This window comes from Trichomonas vaginalis (genome assembly GCF_026262505.1).
Source record: "Trichomonas vaginalis G3 chromosome Unknown ctg_171, whole genome shotgun sequence".
Taxonomy (NCBI): Eukaryota; Parabasalia; order Trichomonadida; family Trichomonadidae; genus Trichomonas; species Trichomonas vaginalis.
In genome coordinates this window covers 17,346-37,773 of record NW_026529258.1, presented here as the reverse complement: position 1 = coordinate 37,773, position 20,428 = coordinate 17,346, and the positions used below count along the sequence as shown (strand labels likewise).

At 34.5% G+C, this 20,428-nt stretch overlaps 11 protein-coding genes and 4 pseudogenes across 15 annotated transcripts, besides 1 other annotated feature; 5 read left to right on the top strand and 10 right to left on the bottom strand.

Moving 5' to 3' along the window:
* Nucleotides 1-108: 108 nt before the first annotated feature.
* Nucleotides 109-20,428: part of a mobile genetic element that runs on past the window's edge.
* TVAGG3_1086520 (uncharacterized protein) lies at nucleotides 331-651 on the bottom strand (the record flags this gene model as incomplete). The annotated part of the gene is made up of 1 exon (XM_051256879.1): nucleotides 331-651. The coding sequence occupies one exon, from the start codon at nucleotides 649-651 to the stop codon at nucleotides 331-333; it is 321 nt and encodes a 106-aa protein (XP_051075918.1).
* On the bottom strand, nucleotides 1,128-1,586 carry TVAGG3_1086510 (repellent protein 1 family; the record flags this gene model as incomplete). The annotated part of the gene is made up of 1 exon (XM_051256878.1): nucleotides 1,128-1,586. The coding sequence occupies one exon, from the start codon at nucleotides 1,584-1,586 to the stop codon at nucleotides 1,128-1,130; it is 459 nt and encodes a 152-aa protein (XP_051075917.1).
* TVAGG3_1086500 lies at nucleotides 3,219-3,645 on the bottom strand (annotated as a pseudogene). The gene has a single exon. A coding segment is annotated over exon 1 (427 nt).
* On the top strand, nucleotides 3,691-3,963 carry TVAGG3_1086490 (uncharacterized protein; the record flags this gene model as incomplete). Its single annotated transcript, XM_051256877.1, has 1 exon — nucleotides 3,691-3,963. The coding sequence occupies one exon, from the start codon at nucleotides 3,691-3,693 to the stop codon at nucleotides 3,961-3,963; it is 273 nt and encodes a 90-aa protein (XP_051075916.1).
* On the top strand, nucleotides 4,277-4,845 carry TVAGG3_1086480 (annotated as a pseudogene). The gene has a single exon. A coding segment is annotated over exon 1 (569 nt).
* Nucleotides 4,930-5,487, bottom strand: TVAGG3_1086470 (annotated as a pseudogene). The gene has a single exon. A coding segment is annotated over exon 1 (558 nt).
* TVAGG3_1086460 (uncharacterized protein) lies at nucleotides 8,869-9,342 on the top strand (the record flags this gene model as incomplete). Its single annotated transcript, XM_051256876.1, has 1 exon — nucleotides 8,869-9,342. The coding sequence occupies one exon, from the start codon at nucleotides 8,869-8,871 to the stop codon at nucleotides 9,340-9,342; it is 474 nt and encodes a 157-aa protein (XP_051075915.1).
* TVAGG3_1086450 (organellar and viral DNA polymerase type B) lies at nucleotides 10,365-10,775 on the bottom strand (the record flags this gene model as incomplete). Its single annotated transcript, XM_051256875.1, has 1 exon — nucleotides 10,365-10,775. The coding sequence occupies one exon, from the start codon at nucleotides 10,773-10,775 to the stop codon at nucleotides 10,365-10,367; it is 411 nt and encodes a 136-aa protein (XP_051075914.1).
* Nucleotides 11,405-11,962, bottom strand: TVAGG3_1086440 (organellar and viral DNA polymerase type B; the record flags this gene model as incomplete). Its single annotated transcript, XM_051256874.1, has 1 exon — nucleotides 11,405-11,962. One exon carries the CDS (start codon nucleotides 11,960-11,962, stop codon nucleotides 11,405-11,407), a length of 558 nt encoding a protein of 185 aa, XP_051075913.1.
* Nucleotides 12,657-13,742, bottom strand: TVAGG3_1086430 (integrase core domain containing protein family; the record flags this gene model as incomplete). Its single annotated transcript, XM_051256873.1, has 1 exon — nucleotides 12,657-13,742. One exon carries the CDS (start codon nucleotides 13,740-13,742, stop codon nucleotides 12,657-12,659), a length of 1,086 nt encoding a protein of 361 aa, XP_051075912.1.
* On the bottom strand, nucleotides 13,762-14,505 carry TVAGG3_1086420 (ATP binding; the record flags this gene model as incomplete). Its single annotated transcript, XM_051256872.1, has 1 exon — nucleotides 13,762-14,505. One exon carries the CDS (start codon nucleotides 14,503-14,505, stop codon nucleotides 13,762-13,764), a length of 744 nt encoding a protein of 247 aa, XP_051075911.1.
* On the top strand, nucleotides 17,597-17,869 carry TVAGG3_1086410 (uncharacterized protein; the record flags this gene model as incomplete). The annotated part of the gene is made up of 1 exon (XM_051256871.1): nucleotides 17,597-17,869. The coding sequence occupies one exon, from the start codon at nucleotides 17,597-17,599 to the stop codon at nucleotides 17,867-17,869; it is 273 nt and encodes a 90-aa protein (XP_051075910.1).
* On the bottom strand, nucleotides 17,930-18,571 carry TVAGG3_1086400 (uncharacterized protein; the record flags this gene model as incomplete). Its single annotated transcript, XM_051256870.1, has 1 exon — nucleotides 17,930-18,571. The coding sequence occupies one exon, from the start codon at nucleotides 18,569-18,571 to the stop codon at nucleotides 17,930-17,932; it is 642 nt and encodes a 213-aa protein (XP_051075909.1).
* Nucleotides 18,994-19,848, bottom strand: TVAGG3_1086390 (protein of unknown function, DUF4106 family; the record flags this gene model as incomplete). The annotated part of the gene is made up of 1 exon (XM_051256869.1): nucleotides 18,994-19,848. One exon carries the CDS (start codon nucleotides 19,846-19,848, stop codon nucleotides 18,994-18,996), a length of 855 nt encoding a protein of 284 aa, XP_051075908.1.
* On the top strand, nucleotides 19,898-20,411 carry TVAGG3_1086380 (annotated as a pseudogene). The gene has a single exon. A coding segment is annotated over exon 1 (514 nt).

The window sequence follows — 20,428 nt, the reverse complement described above, 5'->3', positions numbered from 1 at the left end:
TTTTTACTTAGCAAATAAATTTTAATGAAATGTTGTGGTCGTCAAATATTTTTATAACGTCTGGGAAACTATACTTTAAGTTCAACGTTTCACCTCCTTTCATAACGTATATCAGTTAGTATACATATCTTGTGTACGGCGGCACTGCGTTCCTCCATACGCAATACTTGTGAATTTGACACTTTACAAAACCGTTAACGTATATTTTACAACACAAACGACAACACTAACTTAACCTTAAATATTTACAAAACCACCAACCACTTCACCTCACTAACGAAAAAATAAATGTTTTCACAAACGACTTCACTAATGTAAAAATAAACGTTCTCACTTACAAAAGTATTGCAACTCCTCCCATTGCTGTGCTTCACATAACAGCTCATAATCTTCTGACTCACTTTCTTCTTCATATAGGTCAAAGTCACTGTCAAAATAAATGTTAGTAAGTTTTGACAAAGCTAATGAAACACGTTTACCGTTTGTATCGTATGCTTGTATAAACTTTCCATTCTTCATTCCTTCATAAACGCTCAAACTAACTTTACCCTTTCTCCCTCGTATCTGATAGAATGTATTTTCACGAGGAACGAAGAACAAATTCTTGAACTCATGACCGTTGTAGTTTGTTATCTCAATAGTTTTCGTCATTTATATAAAAATAAAATAAAATAAAATAAAAAATAAACTTAAAATTAATGATATCACCACCCTCACACGTATGAAAACATAGCACAAAAATAAATTTAGGTGAAGTGGTGAATCTCACCTCTTTTTTCACCTCTTTTTTCACCCTAGCCGCAAAGCGGCTCTGACCCTTTGGGTCTGTTGAATTCATTACTTTATAACTCTCTTCCTTTCTCCAACTCTTCTAACTTCTTCTTAAGTTCAGCAATGTTGTCCTCATGAAGTTTAATCTTCCTTAATATACCTTCTCTATCTAATGGTTGCTTTATCTTTCTAAACTGAACTCTACCATCCTTCATAGTATGAACGTAAAAACCTTCTGGAACCGCTCCTGATTTAATGTATTCTACCAAAAATTTTTGTTTCATTGCTTCAGTGACTTTAGTCGTCATTTTACTCTAAATAAAATGTTCAAATAAAATAAAACTAACATTATTTTTTCAGTAAGGAAACGCAGGAGTTTTACGATTTATTTGAGGAGTAGGTTCTGGTTTAAATGTTGGAGTCGGTTTTGGAGTTGACTTTTGAACAGGAGTTTGTACTTTCATAGGTTCAGGAGTCATTGAAGGTGTTGTTTGTGAAGGCGTTGGTTTTGGCGATGGTGTCGGAGTTTGTTCAAATTCAGCTACTTCAGTATTATTTATAACATTTGCTTTGTTTCTTTTCAACATCATTACTGCTCCTGCTGTAGCTAGCAAACCTAGTGGGAGACCATATCTTATATAAGGACTTGACCAAATGCTATTTTTGACAGGAGCTGGTGGAACACCTAACCTTGGTGAGACTGCTCTTTGCCATTGTGCAGCTCGTAAGAAATATTCAATAGGTGCTCCATAATCGTTTGGTAAAGTTTGTTTCACAGATGGTGAAGGTTCACGAGAGCTTGATGAAGAACTCATTTATAAGCTTTAAAAATAAACGTTCATCCTTTATTCCTCACTGTCGTCCGCTGCTAAGTTATAGTCGTCAAGTCTTATTATTGGTATGCCTGACTGTCTTACTTGTATTGCAAAGCAACAATCCCTCATAAATCCAATAAGTGGCTTTGGTACATTTTCTGTTGCTAGTTCAATAGGTCCTTTAACAGACAATTTGTATGTTATTGGAGCAGTAGATGTTTGACCTTGCTGGAAGCAAAAGTCCACTTCTGTTGGAAAACCACATAAGAAATGTGTGTTGTCATAGCTATCCCATTTATGTTCCACACTACCATCATCCACCAATGACCTCATAACATCTTCATTAAATCCAATCATATCATTGTTTGTATTGCAAGCGTTCGCAACCATTTCATAAAATACAGGTCCATATGATTTTTCAGGTTCTGCAGGCATATTTCCATAAGCTCCCATGGAAAGCTGAAGATATTTAAACTTAGGGTTCTCAAAATTAACATAATAGTTGTCTTTCTTTCTAAATAGTGCCCAAATACTTTTAACATTAATAGGCGTATAAGCTGCTGTAAATGTTGCACTTGAACTATCTGTATTCTTTGAGAATGAACCATCCATAGGAATCCAATCCATAACTTTAACAGGAAAACATAAAGCCTCGTTTGTATAATGTTCTACAAGTTCTGTATAAATGTTAGGGTCTAAAGAGAATGACTTTGGATGAATAAAACATTCATTAAAATCCATCTTTGTTCGAAATAGTTGCTGGGTTACAGTTGTAATAGTAACTGTTCCACTAGCTTCAGTTGCACTCGTTATCATAGTGAATGGTTCATTCCATGGAACAAATTTATTTGTCGGTGGATTTGAACCTGAAGCAAATGCAACTTTAAGAGTTGGATTGAAAGCAATGATATCATTTACAGATATAGATGTGCATTGTAAGGCGTCGCTACTGAACTTTACTTTAAGCTGAATGTTTCCTGCAAAAGCTGGAATAAATCGAATAGGTTCTAATGGAAGGAATCTTCTAACAGGAATTCTTAAACGAAGCTTAAAATCAAATGATTTTCCTGCTGTAATTGGACCACCAACAATTTGTCCTGTTCTGCATGTTCCCGAATGACTCCATACATCTTTATGTCGAGTCTTTGAAAAAACATCGACTTTCTTTATTTGTTCGGTAGTTTGTGAGTTTGAAGTTATATATGCTTCTTCTCTTGCGTTGTCTTGAGAATATACGATACGACCATTTGCAAGGATTTGATATCCAGCAACTGCATAGAAAGCGTCATCGAAACCAATCCAAAATCCTGGTGGGTTTGTTTTATTGGAACCTGAACCAATTTCTTTATCTACAATAAATTGACCTTCCATTTTATACGTAATGAATGTATTGTAAAGGTCCAACATATTTTCACCAGGAGGTGAGAGATTGAATGTTACCCATGTGTTATCTTTAGCAGTTCCAGGTTGTGATGGAATCTTTGCGTCAGAATATTTTCTATTAGTGTCACCAATTTGAACTGCATTGTCTATGATATCGAAATATGAGCGAATCTGATGAATATGCTCTGCTGGAGTAAATTCGTTTAACTGTTCGTTCTGCATGTATTTACTTCAGATAAAAATATCTATTTACTTCATTATTCTCACTCTTCTTCTTGGTATTCGTGGTGGAAGTTGTTTCTTGACATTTTCAATGAACTGTACATTCTCTTTTGTCTCACTTCTTTCACTGGTGGGTCAGGGTTCTTTGACTCGGTTTGCTTTTCAATGAAATTCACGAACTTTGCAATAAGCTCTTGGTTCGTTATTGAAAGTACATCTGGCTTCTTTTCTTCTTGTTCTTTTGGTGGCTCAGTTTGTACAGAAGGTTTTATATGGGCTTCGCCCTCGTGCCATGCACCTTAATGTTGTCGCTCTCTGTATTCGCTAATGGAACCTTTCTTTTTCTTACATATATTTTACCATCTTTACTCTGACTTACATAATAGAAAGGATGTTGTATTCCTCTGGCGTCATTTAATATAATAGACTCTCGTTCTGATTTTGACAAGCTCATTTTACATCGGTTAAAGTTTTAATTTAGTTTTTTATCTACAGTCAAATGACTCAGTCAAATCCTACGGACAAGACCCAAGGGGTCATAGATGTTGAAGCATTGAAGAAAGAAATTCGTGAACAAATTTTATCCGAACTGAAGGAACAAAAACCAGAACAAAAGCCAGAGAGACCAAAGAGAAAACTTAGTGAAAAACAACTAGCTGCATTAGCTGCTGGAAGACAGAAGAACCCACGTTTGCTGGCGAAAAAAGCTAGAGAAGAAGCAAAAGCAAAGGAAGAACAAAAAGCAAAGGAAGCTGAAGCAAAGAAAGAGTAAATGGTTTATTTTTATCCAAACTAAATGTATAGACAAATACCTTTATCTGTTGCGTTCAGTAGTGAAAACCCTGACGTCAAAATAAAGGGGAACAGAGTAACGTTTAAGTTTCCAACAGACTGGATTGTGAACATAAATGAAGAGAAGTACATTGGCATAACATCTATGTATATAACACGTGCTTTCAGAAAGGTTGACTTTATACTTCAAGTCGAGATAGAAAATGACGAACAGTCTTTAAGCGCCCAAAACATTCACATATACAAATACTTTAAAGACGATACAACATTGTTGCAATGTATGATTTCATTTAATGAGATGTTCGAGAAAAAGTTCAATATTGAAGTACAAACTTTACAGCCTTTACGTGAGTTTCTTGCACAACTGAAAGAAGAAGGTAGTCAGCCACAACTTATAGACTTTCATTATGAATTTAATGAAAATGAAGATGGAACTCATGACTGTCAGTTTGTTATATATTCACCATTCAATGAAGTCGCTAAAAAGAAAGAAAATCCATTACGTATAAGGTTTCAAATCTCTGAACCCAATGAAGACTTCAAGAATGTTTTCAATTATGATGCAATACTTCCGAGGAAAAATGAATTTTCAAAGATTGTAACACCTGGCATTTGGGATAGAAAGCAAGCTATATTATATTCAAACTTAAGTAAGGGAGTTGAAAATGAGTTCATTGGTCATACAAGAACTTCACCACTGTCAAATCCTAAGTATTACAAGCTTACTGGCTTCAATCGTGAGTTTTGGATAGACATGTTCTCCACTCATGACCATAAGTGCCCAGTGTTCTTACCTCCAGATGGGAAAGATTGTTTATACATTGAAGCACAATTGTTAAACTCTACAATAGCTGTATTGTAAATGACCACATAGGCTTCGCCCATGCCGCTAGCGGCTTATTTTTATCACAAATGACCTCATTGCTGACAAAAATAAATGACCTCAGAACTTCAACTTACGAATAAAGCTTGTTTTAGTCGTTATTGAAAAGTTGAACTTTTCAGCAAAGCAAGGTTGACATGACTTACATAAGTCGAATGCAATCTCTTGACCATCATAAAGTGCTTTGTAAAGTTTCATTAAACTGAACTCAGAGTCTTTGTCATATGTTCCAACAGGTATGTGAATGTTCTTATCTTCATTGTAATAGCATTGTATAGCTTCAGGAAACATTTCATTAGCGGTTAAAGCAATAACATCTTGCTTCACGCCTTTCATTCTGCAGTGAAATGCAACTTCATTTAAATCATTCGTGAGTAAGTCTATGTAGGTCTTCTTTCCACAGAAAATACTTTTATAAGCTAAACTTTGTTTTCCAGGTGTTATTTCTGCAAAGTCGCTATGAAATTGACCAAGGTTCTTTCCTATAAGTTCTCTACCGTATCTCTTCTTAAACTCTGCTGCAAGCTTTGGGATGTCTTCATTATATAAGTGCATACTGTCGGTATCCTGGTAAAATATTTGAAGACCCATGTCCTCTGCAGTACAGAATACTTCATTCATAATACGTTTTGACATAGACAGAATATTAACACCAAGTGGACAGAAGTTAAAGTGTCTGCAAATGCTTTTCGTTAGCTTGAAAATAGTTTTATCTGAACCATCCAAACCTTCGAACTTCACTATATGGTTGTAATTTCTTATAGCATATCTTATAGCATCTTTGTCATCTACTATGGTTATTTTTGACTCAATAGGAGATAGAATAGTTTTGCCATAAATGCTGTTCAGAATGAGTTTTATAATTTCTTGTAAGGGGTTTTCTTCTTTCTTATACTTTAACCTTAACTCAAACAACTTCTTTACTTCATCTCTTATTCTCATATCTCTGTTTCCATCGTAATAGTATCCTTGCAACACTTCACATTTGACACCTTGATATTTTATGAGGTCTTGTAATGTTATATGGTCAACATACATGAGACAGCAAGTGTTTGAACTTCTTGGAACGTTAAGTTCTGATTTAGTTCAGGGTCGCAAAACTACTATTAAATGAAAGTGTCTGGGTATACCAATCTCTGTTATTTAATGAGAACAAAGAAGCCAGACATAAACTTTTCACCAATGGGTTCCTTTTGGTCATCATCGAATAAATGTCTCATGAGATACTCTGTGTTTAACATTTCTTCCTTCAATACTTTTGGAATACCTTCTAAAGTATAAAGTCTTGCTATAGCTGAAGGATATAATGAAACAGTGTCGAAGTCAGCAATGAGTTTCTTTTGCTCTTTTTTTCATGTTATCTGACAACATACATCTTCCACCTTGAATGCATCTCGAAATAAATTCTCTTGGTTTATTTGAGAGGTCATAAAGATTTCCATTCGGGAAGTATACTCTGTTCTCAAACAATTTGTTAGCAAATTGAACAAATACTAACGTAGTCATAAACGTTTAAATCAAACTCTTTCAATAAGTCATTGCGGAACTTTACAAAACCTTCTCTTAAAATTCTTACATCTTGTTTGCCAGTAAAACGTGCTATATTTTTCTAAGTCGAAGTGGTTCTCATCTATTCTGCAACCTTTGATGGAATCTATGTTTTTCATAAATGTATCTGCATCCCGCGATAAACTTACATGCTTCAGAAATGACACCAGTTCTGTTGTCATTTGCTAACAAAACACTGCTGTAGTAGTTATATGGAAATACTTCTTTCGGTCCTGTTTGTAAGTTAAACATAGCAGGAAATAGTTTAAGCTTCTTATTTATTAACACTGTAAGAGTCTTTTATAATAATTGCCCGTCCTTTATATAAAACCAGTTATTTGCATTGTTCGTGAACCTTTAATGATGGGAGTTCCTTCACTTCTGTCATGTGTCTTAAGATGAAGTTTATGTCATAACTGAGGTTGTGAAAATATATTAAACTCTTGTCAGGGAGTCTTTCCAAAAAATTCTGTTGCACAGTTTTGACCCCAAATGCTTTCACTCACTGAACCATCTTCACTGTCATAACAGATGTTAAAAGCTTTATGAAAGCCATCCGTACTACACTCAAAGTCAGCAAAGAAAACGTGCTCAGGTATGAATTTACATTTAGCTTTATTTACTTCTTTTGACTCTGCTTTCTTCTTCAGTTGTACACAATACTTTGGCAGATATGTCAAATCTTTAAATGGTGCAAGGTTCTGTTTATATAAGTCAGTAGTATATGTGAAAAGTTCTCCATAAGAAATAGGTTCGAAATATTTGCACTCCCACAATGTTTTCATAACATCCCATAACGGTGTTGTTCTATCATAACGAACTACATATTTATCTTCTCTCTTTGTATAAATCTTCATCTGTTTCTCAATGTTCATTCCACCACAAGCTTTGAGAATTTCTTTATAGTTTCGAATGAAGTATGTTGTCATTGGAAGTCTTTCATTTAGCATGTAGTGGTCTTCAACAAGAAGTAAGTCAATAGTTCTAACAGTTTCGCATTCTTTTGGTATATATCTCTTTATTTCATTATGTCTTGAGTCATTGAAATAACCAATGGTAACATTAAATGCTATACCTGTTGCGTCAGAAATTTCTTGTACTTTACTTTGAGGAAAGTCTCTAACACGAATGACTTCTCTCATGTGGTCAATAGTTTCTTCATTTACTCCAGCCTGAATGCAAGCATAAACGAAACAATTGTCCTCTGTCATAAGTATTGCAGTTCTTTTGTTCAGTTCATTGAAGATTTGGTAGCGTTCAAGATTTATAGGTAATGTGCAAAGATACTTCCATAACTGACCGCTTCTCTTCTTATAAAACTTCTTTTCACCATTATCTTTCCAAAAGCTTTCTATAAGTGCTGGGTTTCCTGTTTGCTTAAGAGCTTCCAAAATGGCTTTCTGGTCATTTGTCAGTGTGCTTTCATCTCTATATGGTCTCTTTTTTGGTTTGCCTTTCTTTACATCTGACATCGTTAAGCCTTCATATTCTGTTAAATCATACATCTTTATTTCAGTAAGATTCTTTATGTTTGTCAAGAAGAAGTCATAGTGCATTTCAACAATACCTGCAGCATTTGCTTCTATCTCTGATTAAAAGTTCTCCTTCAAGAGCTGATGTAGTAATGTTCCAATATTATTGAGGTTTAACGTAGAACATTCATACTTTCCACCAAGTTTATAACATACCATCCATCTTTGTTGCGAGTTTATTTTATTTTCTCTAAGAGTCTCATGAAAACCTTACCGAAATGTTTGTGTAAAATTCTCTGTTTGTTCATCTAAAGCTTCGATGTTAAAGTCAATGAGTCTATTGCCTGACTTCACATTTCTCTTCCTATTCTCTTCATCTTTCTTTAACCATCTCTCACCTTCTTTTGGTTTGTCGTCAATGGAACGAATGACATCGTTAGCTTTGCGAACTTGTTCTATAGCACTTTTAAACATCTCTCTTCTCTGTTGTTTCAGTTGTCGTCTCTTCTTCTTGTTTCACCAACGTTTGCATTTGTTATGTCAAACATTTCTTGACGAACATCATGCGAAAGAGCTTTACGAGTATGACCAACGTTCGCATTTGTTATGTCAAACATTTCTCTTCTTACTTCATGAGGTACTGAACGTCTATGATATAAGTCAATAGCAATGTCATTTAAAGGAAATGCTCTTGCATGGACTTCGTCCTCGCCGCGTTGCGGCTTTATGAACTCATGAATTCTATCATAACTTATTGCACCATTGTAGTCTTTAATGAAGTCAGCGAGTGCTTTTTTGTTTGTCGCGTAATGTTTTGCAACATCTATATTAGCTTCTGTAAGAAGTTGTTTTATTTCCGAGTGTTCTAACTTAGACAACTTCCGATACATCTTTAGTAGGAAATAAAAAAAATATTTTTTGAAAAAATTAGATTACATTTTTTTTAAGTTATTTTTCAAAATAATTTAATATTTTTATTTTAATGAAACACATGCAAGATTGCAAGTTCTTTTCATACAATGCTCTCGCTACTGCCATCAAGAATGAGTTCAATGGTGCTTCAAACGTCAATGTTATCTTTAACAAGAAGTTTGTGAAAGAATCTAAGTTCGGTCAGTATGTCAGACCATTAGCTATTGTCATTGACCGCAAACGTTATACTTCACAAGAGTTAGCAGTAGTTTTGAAACAAAAGGGTTTCTTCGTGAATGTCAAAGATACTCATTATACTGTTATAAAGAACTCCAACATTGACTTCTTCAGTATTGCTTTAAATCTTTCCGAACAGAAAGAATATAAGAAGGGTGAAATAAATGTGAAATATTATCCTTCATCTCTGAAGACAATAACGAACAAAGATGTTATACAAAAGTTCTTACCAAAGGTTGAAGAAGCTTCTATTGACATTGACGAAGGAAGTGAAATGGTTGAAGAAATTGACCCTGAAGCTATTTAACCAAAAATATATTTTTGGTGAAGAGGTGAGATTTCACCTGTTTTTTCACCTCATTCTCTCTTCGTTAATGTTGTCGTGACTTCTTCGTTAATTGTTGTCGTGACTTCATTCTTCCTCTTTGAAGTTATCGAAATATTCTGTTATTTTTTCCTTCAGTAATGGTAAGTCTTCTTTGAAGGTAAGTATTGTGCAACCTTTGATGTCATAGTGTGTTTGAGGAAGAGTATTTTTGACAATTTCTTTTATTTGCTCATTCGGTGTCATTGAAATCGGTAAGTTTTCACGATAGAACCAGTTTCTGTCAGATTTATATATTTTAGCAAGGTCGTAAAAGCTTTTGTTGTTTCTTCTGACTAAATGCAACATAACCATATCTTTATCTTCTTCATTCTCCAACTCTTCAGTATAAATCATATACTTATAGTTCTTTTCCTTTCCTTTTGGTACTGAACGCGGTATTCTTTTCTGTATGCTTTTGTCTTTGGATTCAATGACTTCATCTTTTGCTTGAAGTTTCTTTTCCATCTCTCCACGTTCTTGTCTGTGAAGTTCGTCAAGAAGTTTGTAAATATTCCAAGCATAACGTGGTGAAGCCCACATTGCAACTGCATTTACTAAAAGTCTATGAACATAATATCCTCTCAAACCGTTTGGCAAATTTTTCACGGTTTTCGTACGGAATCTCTTCTCTCGGTTTTCCGAGGGAAGCAATCATATGAGGAAATTCTTCTAAAAGTTCTTTTGTCTGTTGGTTTTCAAACCAATGATATGCTTGCTTTGTAGAACGAAGAGCATTCATTATACTTTGCATTTGGTACATGTCGTCTTTGACAGAACGAATGAGTCTCAATTGTTTGTTATACTGTATGTATTCGTATTCTTCATTTATGACTTCATGGACTATAACTGTTGTTGTGTTCTCTGATGTTGACATTACTGTCTTTACATACAAGATAAAAATTTTTGTTAGAAAAAAATTAGCGTTATTTTCTGACTTTCACAAAAGACCAAAAATAAACGCTTTACATGTATTTTTCAGCAACTTCGTCAAATAATTTTATAGCTTTATCTATCTCATCTACTTCAAACGTTTCTTTACCTTTCGTGGGAGCACCATACATTTTCTCAAAAACTTCAAGCAGTTCTGTTTCAGCAGCTCTCATATCATTAACGAACACAACCTTGACTCTATTGACTGTACTGTCATATCTTTGAGTTATATTATATGTCCTTCCTATCTTATATCTTTTTGTGTTGAAGTCCTTCGGTTTCTGAACGATGTAAAGTAAGCCTTCACTGCAACGTTCTGAGTCGAATGAACCATAAGTTATGAAGTTATATCCAACAACTGGGTCTAACCATAACAAAACTATTGGTATAAGACTTTTGTCTATAAGATATGCTCTTGTTCCATGAAATGCTACTGATATCATAAGCTCAGGATTTCTTGTCAAAATTTTCTGAGTTGAAGCATTTCTAACCCAGTCGTTTGTTTTCTTTTCAGATGGAGATATAATGTCTGACAAAGAATATTTGTTGTATTTCTTTGAGTATCTTACGTTTAAATCACCTATTCTAACCACTTTGGTGTCATCGTCTATCTTTCTAACTGTTTCAAACTCAATGTTTGTCATTACTGTCTTTACATACAAAATAAAAAAGATATAAAAATAAAATTAGCGTTATTTTTCTAACTAATGAATTATTTTTGAAGAACTGATAGGGTCACCAGGTCACCAGGTCACCAGGTAATTTAACTTTTCTGAAAAAATGTGACAACATGACATTTTGACAACATGACATTTTGACAACATAGTGGGATTAATGAGGAAGGCATTTATTCATTATTTTTGAAGAACTGAAGGTGTCACTATGTCACTATGTGTCACTCGGTAATTTAACTTCTCTGAAAAATAGTGACAACATGACATTTTGACAACATGACATTTTGACAACATGACATTTTGACAACATAGTGGGATTAATGCAAAAATAAAGTTTATGTTAGCATGTTAGATCTCACCCGTTTTCTAACCACTTTTCTAACATCGAAGAAAACTATTTACAAGCGTTTTACATGGTATATGTTGCGATGGTTCATGACTTTAAACAGTTTTGTAGCTTCTATTTCTTCACGAAGGATATCAAAAATTTTAACTATGCCGAAGGTTTCTTTATATTTCTTCTTGACATCAGATAATAGGAAATCGTCAGCAGTTGGATAGTTTTTGTTCAGAAATGTCAACATATCCATTTTATCTTCTGCTGGTTTCTCTACTTCTTTCTTTAAGTCAGCATAGTCGTTTCTCATACGTTCTATCTCTTTGACAGAGTAGTTATATTTCCTCATTGCTGCTTTACATTTTGAACATTGCGGATTCATTTTTGCGTTATACATTGAAATTTGACCTGCTAGAACAACTAAGGCGTCAATGGTTTTCTTTAACTCAAAAGCTGCTGGTTTTAACTGTTCATGCCATACCTTACCTCTTCTATCTTTATCTCTTATTTCCCAAACACATTCAGCAACTAATGAAACAAAGTTGTCGTATGTCTTAAACTCCCCAGATTTATATATGTCAGAGATGTTCTTATATACCATGTCGCAATCTTTGTCCATAACTTTATGGTTGCAATGATATCCTAGAAACTCATAGTTTACTTTACGTATGAACTTCTTTATTTCTACTGAGTCAGCTGGTTTCACTTCTATTTCATCGAATTCATGAATAGTGAGCTTTTGTTGTTGGATTTCAGGCAATTTGGGTAAATGGTCAATAATGTCCTGCATGTCATAAAGATACTGTTCATTTGTTTCATCTTTCGCACTACAGTCTAAATTACTTGTTAAAAGTTCTTGCTTAATTCTTTGTATTTCTGTCTCAAAAGTATATGAAGAAGGAATGAAGCTTTTCATCTCTACTAACATAGATGTTGGATTCATAACTAAAGAGTTTGGTGAAGTTGTTGTTTGAAGTGTTGTAGAACCTATTGTTGAAATCATATCTTTACATACAAGATAAAAATTTTTCTTAGAAAAAAATTAGCGTTATTTTTCTTTCATAAGGAAATGTCAAAAATTCATGATTTTCGAGAGTTTTAGACCATGTTAGAAAAGTGGTTAGAAAACGGGTGAGATCTAACATGCTAACATAAACATGATTTTTGTTCATGGACTTCGTCCTCGCCGCTTCGGTCTGAAAGACCTCAGGACTCAAAGAGTCCGTTTGCGTCTTTATGACAAAAATAAATGGTACCATTAATAATATCATGACTGTTCTCATTCATGTCTGATTTACATCCAACGAAAAAGTTTAGAAGAATTTTCTTATTCTTTCTGGCATGTTTTTATCTTTCCAGTACTCCCGCTCTAATGGTCCCAGATGAGTTGGTTTAGATTCTCTCAAGTTCTTAGATGGTATAACATCTTCAACGCCTCCTTCATATCTTACTTTATAAGTGTCATCGTTTATGTTGTAGTCAAGTATTTCAATAACCACTCCTCGCTTTGCTTCGTCAATGGTTTCAGCAAGTTTGCCATTACTACTTTCGACTAATTTATGACGAGGGTAAAATGCTATGGAGTCGTCAGCAGCTTTTATAAGATATCCATTACCTTGCGTAGAGTCTACGATATAATAATTTCGACTTAACCTTAAACGTTTCTTTGTCAACGGTTTGTCGTCAAGAACTACACGAACTTTTGTTCCAGGAATGAGAGTAAATTGTGTTGAATTTCTGATATTTTGTGTTTGACTTCGTTTCTTTTGTATATACTTTTCTTCTTGTTGTTGTGTCATTGAATTTGGTGTATGTCCTGTTGTAGAATGTGTTGAGGAATTGTAAACTTCGATGAAATGTTTCATTGTTTCTTCGGTAAAGTCTCGCTCTTGATTTAAATCTCTGAGAGTCCTTATGAAGCGGTTAATGATACCGAGTATGTTATGGTTATGGTCTTCAGTAGTGTAGTGAGTTATGTTATGCTTAATGAGAAATTCTGTGATTTCGTTGCTGAGGTATGCACCGTCTTGGTCTGATGTTAAAATACTTGGGCTATGTTCTGCTACAAACTTTTGTAAAACTCTTAACACTTCATGAGTTCCTTTATTTCTCATTATATACGCAAAAGCTTTGCGAGTGTTAACATTAATGAAGATGAGGAATGGTTTATGTCCTCCTTTTCTGCTTTGAATGAGAGTGTCAAATTGGTATGCGTCAGGAGTGTTGGAGTAAATTGGTAAAAAGTAGTCGTAAGGATTTATTTTTGTTTGATGTACAACATTTTTGTCAAAGAACCTTTTCACTTCAGCTCTGTTAGTAAATCCCGAACTCTTTGCAGCTTCATTGAATTTCTTAAAAGACCTCCATGGATGTTGTTCGAATACTTCTTTCAAGCTCATTTATGTAAAGTTAAAGATTTTAACCAACTCGTATCCAAGCGTGCATTGTTATATAAGGAGGCATATAATCTTTTCCATTACCTGCTGGGTCTGTAATACCAGCTACAACATGTGTATGATTTCCTGCAGTTCCACAGAAAATACCTGTGCTAACATCTTTGGGGTCATCTGAGATATCATATCTATTCATTCCCTGTCTATTCGAACCCGCTGCAAGATTTATATAACCTCTTTTTGTTATTGAATGTGAATGGTTTCCTTCCACAGATGTTCTTCCACTGAACCTATGCATATGTGAAGGAAGGTTTTCAATACCTATTTTCTTTGAACCTCCCATCTTCATTGACTGCGTATTAGTGTAGAATGGAAAACTGTCAACTATTTCATACCATCTACCACCAAATAAAGTGTTTGGATTTATTGGATTCATAGACGTATAAACAGCTCCTATAGGATATATTAAATCATATATGCTCATAACTCTATAAACATATTCTAAAGAACTTATGTCATTAAATACCATTTGGAATGTATCTCCCGGATGAAATGTTGCATTTGTTCCACTTTTATAATGTAATGTTAGTTCAATAGAATTATCCAAGAAAAATTCAAAAGTATCTGGTTGAAGACCTCTAACAAATTCAAATGGAGTTGCTGGTTCACCATTTATAATTTCTGTTGTAAATGTCATTGTATCTGGTTTCGAAAATTTCTTTGTTAGTTCTGTATCCACATAAGTTTTGTCGGCTTTACTGTCTAACATTGCTGGTAGTTCATATGCTTCAAAGTTTCTGGCATGACCTTCGATATTCCTGCAACTCTTATCTAAATTGTTAAGAGTATCTTTTACGCTTGTACTCGGATTCTCTAAAGGTGCACTTGAACCCAAATCATAGTTCAATATTATGTCGTCTGCTCTAACAGTAGTGAAGGATTTATGTGTATGATTTTTGTCGGCTTTACTGTCTAAAGAAGTTTGAAGTTCATTTATATCGGAGATATTGTGTTTATGAGATTTCAAAACTTTGTTCGTTGCGTCAAGTTCTGTTTTGTCAGCTTTACTTTTAATAGCATCTTCAAAAGTTATTTTTGACTTAACTCTCAAAGTAAATCTTGGTTCAACTAATACACCGTTAACAAAGAAGTATGAAGCATAAATTTCAGCGTTATAACCAAATGATTGTGGTGCTATACCTGTGTCATACTGTACAGTACAGTGTATGTCATAACCTTTAGCACGAATGAATTTATATCTTCTTTCATTAACATTTTTCGTATTCACTTTTTCACCCTGTGTTAAATATCCATGATAGTCCGTTATAATCTGTTCATCAGAACTTATATAATGAACATGGTTTTTGTCTGCTTTATTGTCTAAAGAAGTTTGAAGTTCATTTATATCGGAGATATTGTGTTTATGAGATTTCAAAACTTTGTTCGTTGCGTCAAGTTCATTTTTGTCCGCTTTACTATTTAATGTAGCTTGAAGTTCATTTATATCGGAGATATTGTGTTTATGTTCTTTATCTGCTTTTTCGGCTAATTTCTCTTCTATCTCATTTATTTCAAGTTCATGCCTACCACCACCTCCCGAAGAAGTATTTTTCTTCAGCTCTTGAAGAACGTCCACTTCGCCATCTTTGGTGTCAATAATGAGACTTTGAGTTAAAACCTTTCCTGTCTTAATGGATGTTTGTAAAACTTCTTCTTCACCGTGTTCGGGGTCATGGTCGTCGTCATATCTTGTGAAATCAGAGATGTTGTCATACATTAAGCATATCTGTCTCAAAAGTTCTGCTATTTGAATTGGAACGAAAGATATACAGAACTTTCATCATCTCCTAAAGTCAAGTCTGCTTTCTTAAGTATTTCTTGAATGTATGCAATGAGAACAGAGTACCTTGGAAAATATTCGAACAATATTTCATTAGCTGTTGGTTTTGGTGGTTCTTCTGGAGTTTCTGTTGTTTCAGTTCCTTCTGAGTTCTTTGGAGTTTCTGCATCTCTTGACTTCAATGCTCTTGCTCTCAAAGACCTAAATGTTAGAGCACCGGGTTTTACAAAGGACTTTATAAATGCTTTAATAGTTCCTGGTAAGTTATTGTTAGCATTAAGTAAGTTCCTTATGCTTCCATCATGTACGTCCATAGCACTATGTAAAAAATCTATACTTTTCTTGTAGTCAGCAATAGACTGACTGTGATTTTTTAAAGATTTGTCAATACCTTTAAGCCAATCTTCATGCATGTCTGATACTGAGCCAAGAATATCATTTGCTTCCTTTAGTGTATTTTGTGCTTTTCGTAAAGTATCCAATCCCGTACGTGCATTGTTTGCTATACGTCTTACAGTATCTATTTGACTCCTTGTTTCTTGCATCCAACCAGATAAAGTTTTAATAGTATCCGAACCATTTGAAATGAAGTTCAAAGCATTTTTAACGTCATCTAAAGCTTCTTCACCAAGTACTGCCCATATCTTTCCGATTTGGTATTGAAGAACTCCATATGAAGCAGCTGTTAAACCAGTATTTATAAGGTCCCATATCCATGATTTAGCAGTTTTTCCATCCTTTCCATCCTTTCCATCCAAACCGTTTTCGCCTTGAGGTCCTTGTATTCCTTGAGGTCCTTGTATTCCTTGAGGTCCTTGTATTCCTTGTGGTCCGGTGTCACCCTTCTCTCCTTTCAGTTCATCTTTATGTTCGTTATAATATTCTAATGTCATAAGGTGTACATCATTACTGCTACCAGCAACTCCTAATATTTGTTTCTCATTCATGACTAAATTCTTTAGGCATTTAATGTGTCGTCAAATCGAAAGCTCTTTAACAATTCAATGAGAACATTCAGTACTTTCACTAATGAGGCATCTACTGTAGAATTTATATATTGCACCGTTCCATCATTTATGATAGGAACTTTACTTATTGTAATGAATGGGTCATAAGTGTTAAAAGTATCGAAATCAATGACTTTTTTAGTTTTTCCATCGTCAATGACTAAATCATTGCCTTCAATGGTTAAAGTTGAGTTTTCGTTTACTAGTTCATGTGCTCTTCTTGCTTCATTTGTTTCATACGCATATGCAGCAATAGTCATATTTTAATGAGAATAAAATGTTGTTCTATTTGCAAAGTACTGACCCAAACGAATACGGAACAGTAAAGCTACAAACAAACTTAGGTCTTCAGAATGAAGCGCTTGCTTTCAGAGTTGTTGACTTCAATACTATCGCAACTTTTGTCATAACAGATGAAACAGATTTCATGGAGTTTGAAATAGATGGAAAGAAGCATGAAAAAGATTTCACAATAATGTAGAATATAAGATGGAAACATTAGCTGGAGTGTTAAATGCGCTCATAAATACTACAATAAACAAGGAGAACGAAGAAAACTTAATGAATGTTAAACTTATTGCAGGAGTTTTGAAGTTCAGTTATGCGAAGGAGTTTAAGATAACACGAATGAGTCATAGAGTTCAATTGCTTCTGGGAGCATACCATATGACATTTCCTTTGAAAAGTTTTGACAAAACGATTGAGATGAAATCTGTTCCATACGTATGTTATGGCAATTGTTTATACATTGAGTCAAAAATAGCTAATGTCACAGGTATTTCAGGAGTTAATAGTAAAGGTTCAGTAGAATATAAGTCTTTCTGTTATGAAGTAAATTCAATGTTCATTCCAAACGTTCCTGTCATAGCAACTCATTTAGGTAAATGGGTTCGCATTAGTCCTCATAATTTGAAAGACATGCAATTCAGACTAGTTGACTTTCAAGGAGAGCCTGTAGAACTGAAGGCACCAGTGCGAATGACTGTTGAAGTAGACTTTTTAGAAAATATTAAATGCAACAGCTTACAAGAGAACTCAGAGCTAAAAATATAAAGTATGAATGTTATGTATTAGGTCATGAACTTTGGTTGTTGCTGTTTGATGAAACAAATGAGTTAGTTATGTCAGTCAAGAGAACAGAAAAAGGCGTCAAAGGCGCCGAGCGCAAAGCGCTATATTGTGTTAGTGAGAACTGCACCAAGTCAATAAGATTAGGTTTGCATTATGAAGATGAGTTCGATACTGTTGAAGAAGTTTTGGATAGATATTACAAATTGCTAACTTGAAATTTTTTTGACTAACGGCGCAAAGCGCCAAGATGGGCTCAAAGAGCCCTCCTGACTGCTTTAATTTACTAAAACATATTTCAAACATAATTTATATTCTGTTGAAAGTTTTGTATACTCGTTCGAATATTTATACTTAAACTCAACTCCTGGAGTACCTGGTATTTCAATGATGCGGATGTTACCTATTTTCATGAATGGTGGCGTTTGACCACAGCATTCGATTTCAGGGTCGAGATAGTCAATGACACATTGTTTCCCTGTTATTCGTGATATAACATTTTCAAGGTCCTCCTTTGTTAGAATTATTTGGTTCTTGCTTATAAGATTTGTCAAAAGCTTCTTATCGTCTTTGAGTAAGATAGTTTGATATAACTGAAGAAGGTAATGGTCTACGTTATCTGAAGGATTTGTTTGAACATTTGTGTAAGGGTTGTCGTTGGCTTCTCTTGAAAGAATTTGGTCCAGTGGTGGATACTCTAACTTAACATCTGATGTAGCGTTAGCGTTTGAAGCTGAGTTTAAATTCACGGCGCCATGCGCCAAGACCGAAGGTCCCGACTTAAGTTCTGGTTCTTTTTCTTTCAAACACTCCGAACTATAGTTCTTTATGACAATATTGTTTGTCGTTCGTGAGTCAACATTTGATGTTGGTTCAATTGGAACATTAACGGCACCAGCTAAGATGGATTTGCTTCTCATTTCATATAGAATAAAAACCTTTTATATGTATGAAATGAACAATATACTCGACAAGGGTTTGAATGTAAAGCTAACGAATGAAAATATTGTTGAATTCACTGAGACAGGTGCTGTGTATAAAGATGTAGAACTACTGAACAAAAGAGCTAAGGGAAGAAGCAGGAACATGAACAAAGGGTGGAAGCCTATAAAAATTTATGTCAATGATGGCTCAGGAGGTTCAAACATAAAGTATGCAGAAAGTTATAGAGTTTATGCGCTAAAAGGTGAAAAGCCTTCATTTAAGAACAGCTATTCTAACGCATATCCTCAAAAGTTAACGGATGGGGAAGTGGATGATATGAATGACAGCAAAAATATTAACAGAAATGGCGACAGAGATGCATGAATTTGTTTACCATCAGTCAATTGAAGGTTAAACTTTAAAACAATGTTGGTCGTTCCCATGGAATATTTTTGACTTTAATGGTATTAGTCATGATATGAATCTCAAGGTATGAACGAGGAGAGATGAGAGACTTATATGCTTCCCAAATTTCTTCAAAAGGTAATGTTATACCTGACTGTTTCCAAATGAGTTCAATATCATAGCGTGAGAAACCTTGAAAGATAACGAAGTCAGTTATGAGACGTTTTATGTTTAAAGCTAAAAACCTCCATGTTTGCATAAGTATTGCTACAGTTAAGTGGTAATGTCTGACTTTAGTAATGATGTTAGCTAATGGTGAGTCAGGCTTTGACACTAAACCTTTTCCGGCGAAGTCGTCGCAAACGAGCAGAGTGTTTGAAGGATACTTTTTGAAGGGGTATTTTGAAAGTTTTGACAGAATGTAGTTTGTAAGTCGTTTCATATCGTAAACTCCTGAGTATTGACGTAAGTGGTGTTTGTCAATAATTCTTTCCATCTCTTCTGAAGTCTTTTGCATTCCTGACTGTATAAATTCAACGATGGCATAATATTTCCTCTTACGTCGAATGTAACGTTGAAGAAATTCAATGAGTTCGCTATCTGGAACTTTAACGACAGAGGCTTGAACTTTTGACATAAATGTTTTCGCTGTTGAGTCCATAGAGTCTGAAGTTGCTGATATAATGATTTGGTCATAATATGAATCTTGACCTAAACGCTCTGTTATGAGTATATGACGAATGAGGTTAAATGTCTTACCTGACCCCATCTTTCCACAATAGAAATAAACACCATTTGAACAGAACTCATAGTCCTTACTGAAAGGAAGAATGAGAGAAGAGTTAAGTTTGTCTGTAGTTTCATTCATGTCTTCATCTACGTCATGTATTAAATGCTTCATTTTATCTCCATTAAAAATGCAAGTCAGAAATATTCAGAACATAGCACCGAGTCTAACTGACAAGAGTATAAAGATATACTATGAACACGTTATGATGAAACCAACCAAAATTCAAGAAAGTCAGTATACTTATGAATATCCAAGACACTGGGTAGAGTATGTAGGAGGTGAGAAAGCTATTGAAATAAGACAAGTTAGAAGTATTCCAGCAGGAAGGACAATATTATTGAAGAACTTTAATGTTTTGAGGTATAATGATGAGACAAAGAAGCAAGATAGTTTTCCTATTGCTGTGTATGTGAACCTAGACACAGGAGATGACATGAAAGTTTTTAACACAAAGCTTCAAACGGTAGTGAGAGAACAACTGACTGCGGAAGGACACCCATTACCTTCAGAAGTTACCATAGCGTATAATTTTGAAACAAATGCAATAGATTTTAAAGTCGTCTCTGCAAAGAAGTCAGGTTTTACATTTAATGAAGCAGATGTATATTCGAATGAAAACTTCAAAGCTATTGCATGGTTAGATAATGACGATTGCTTT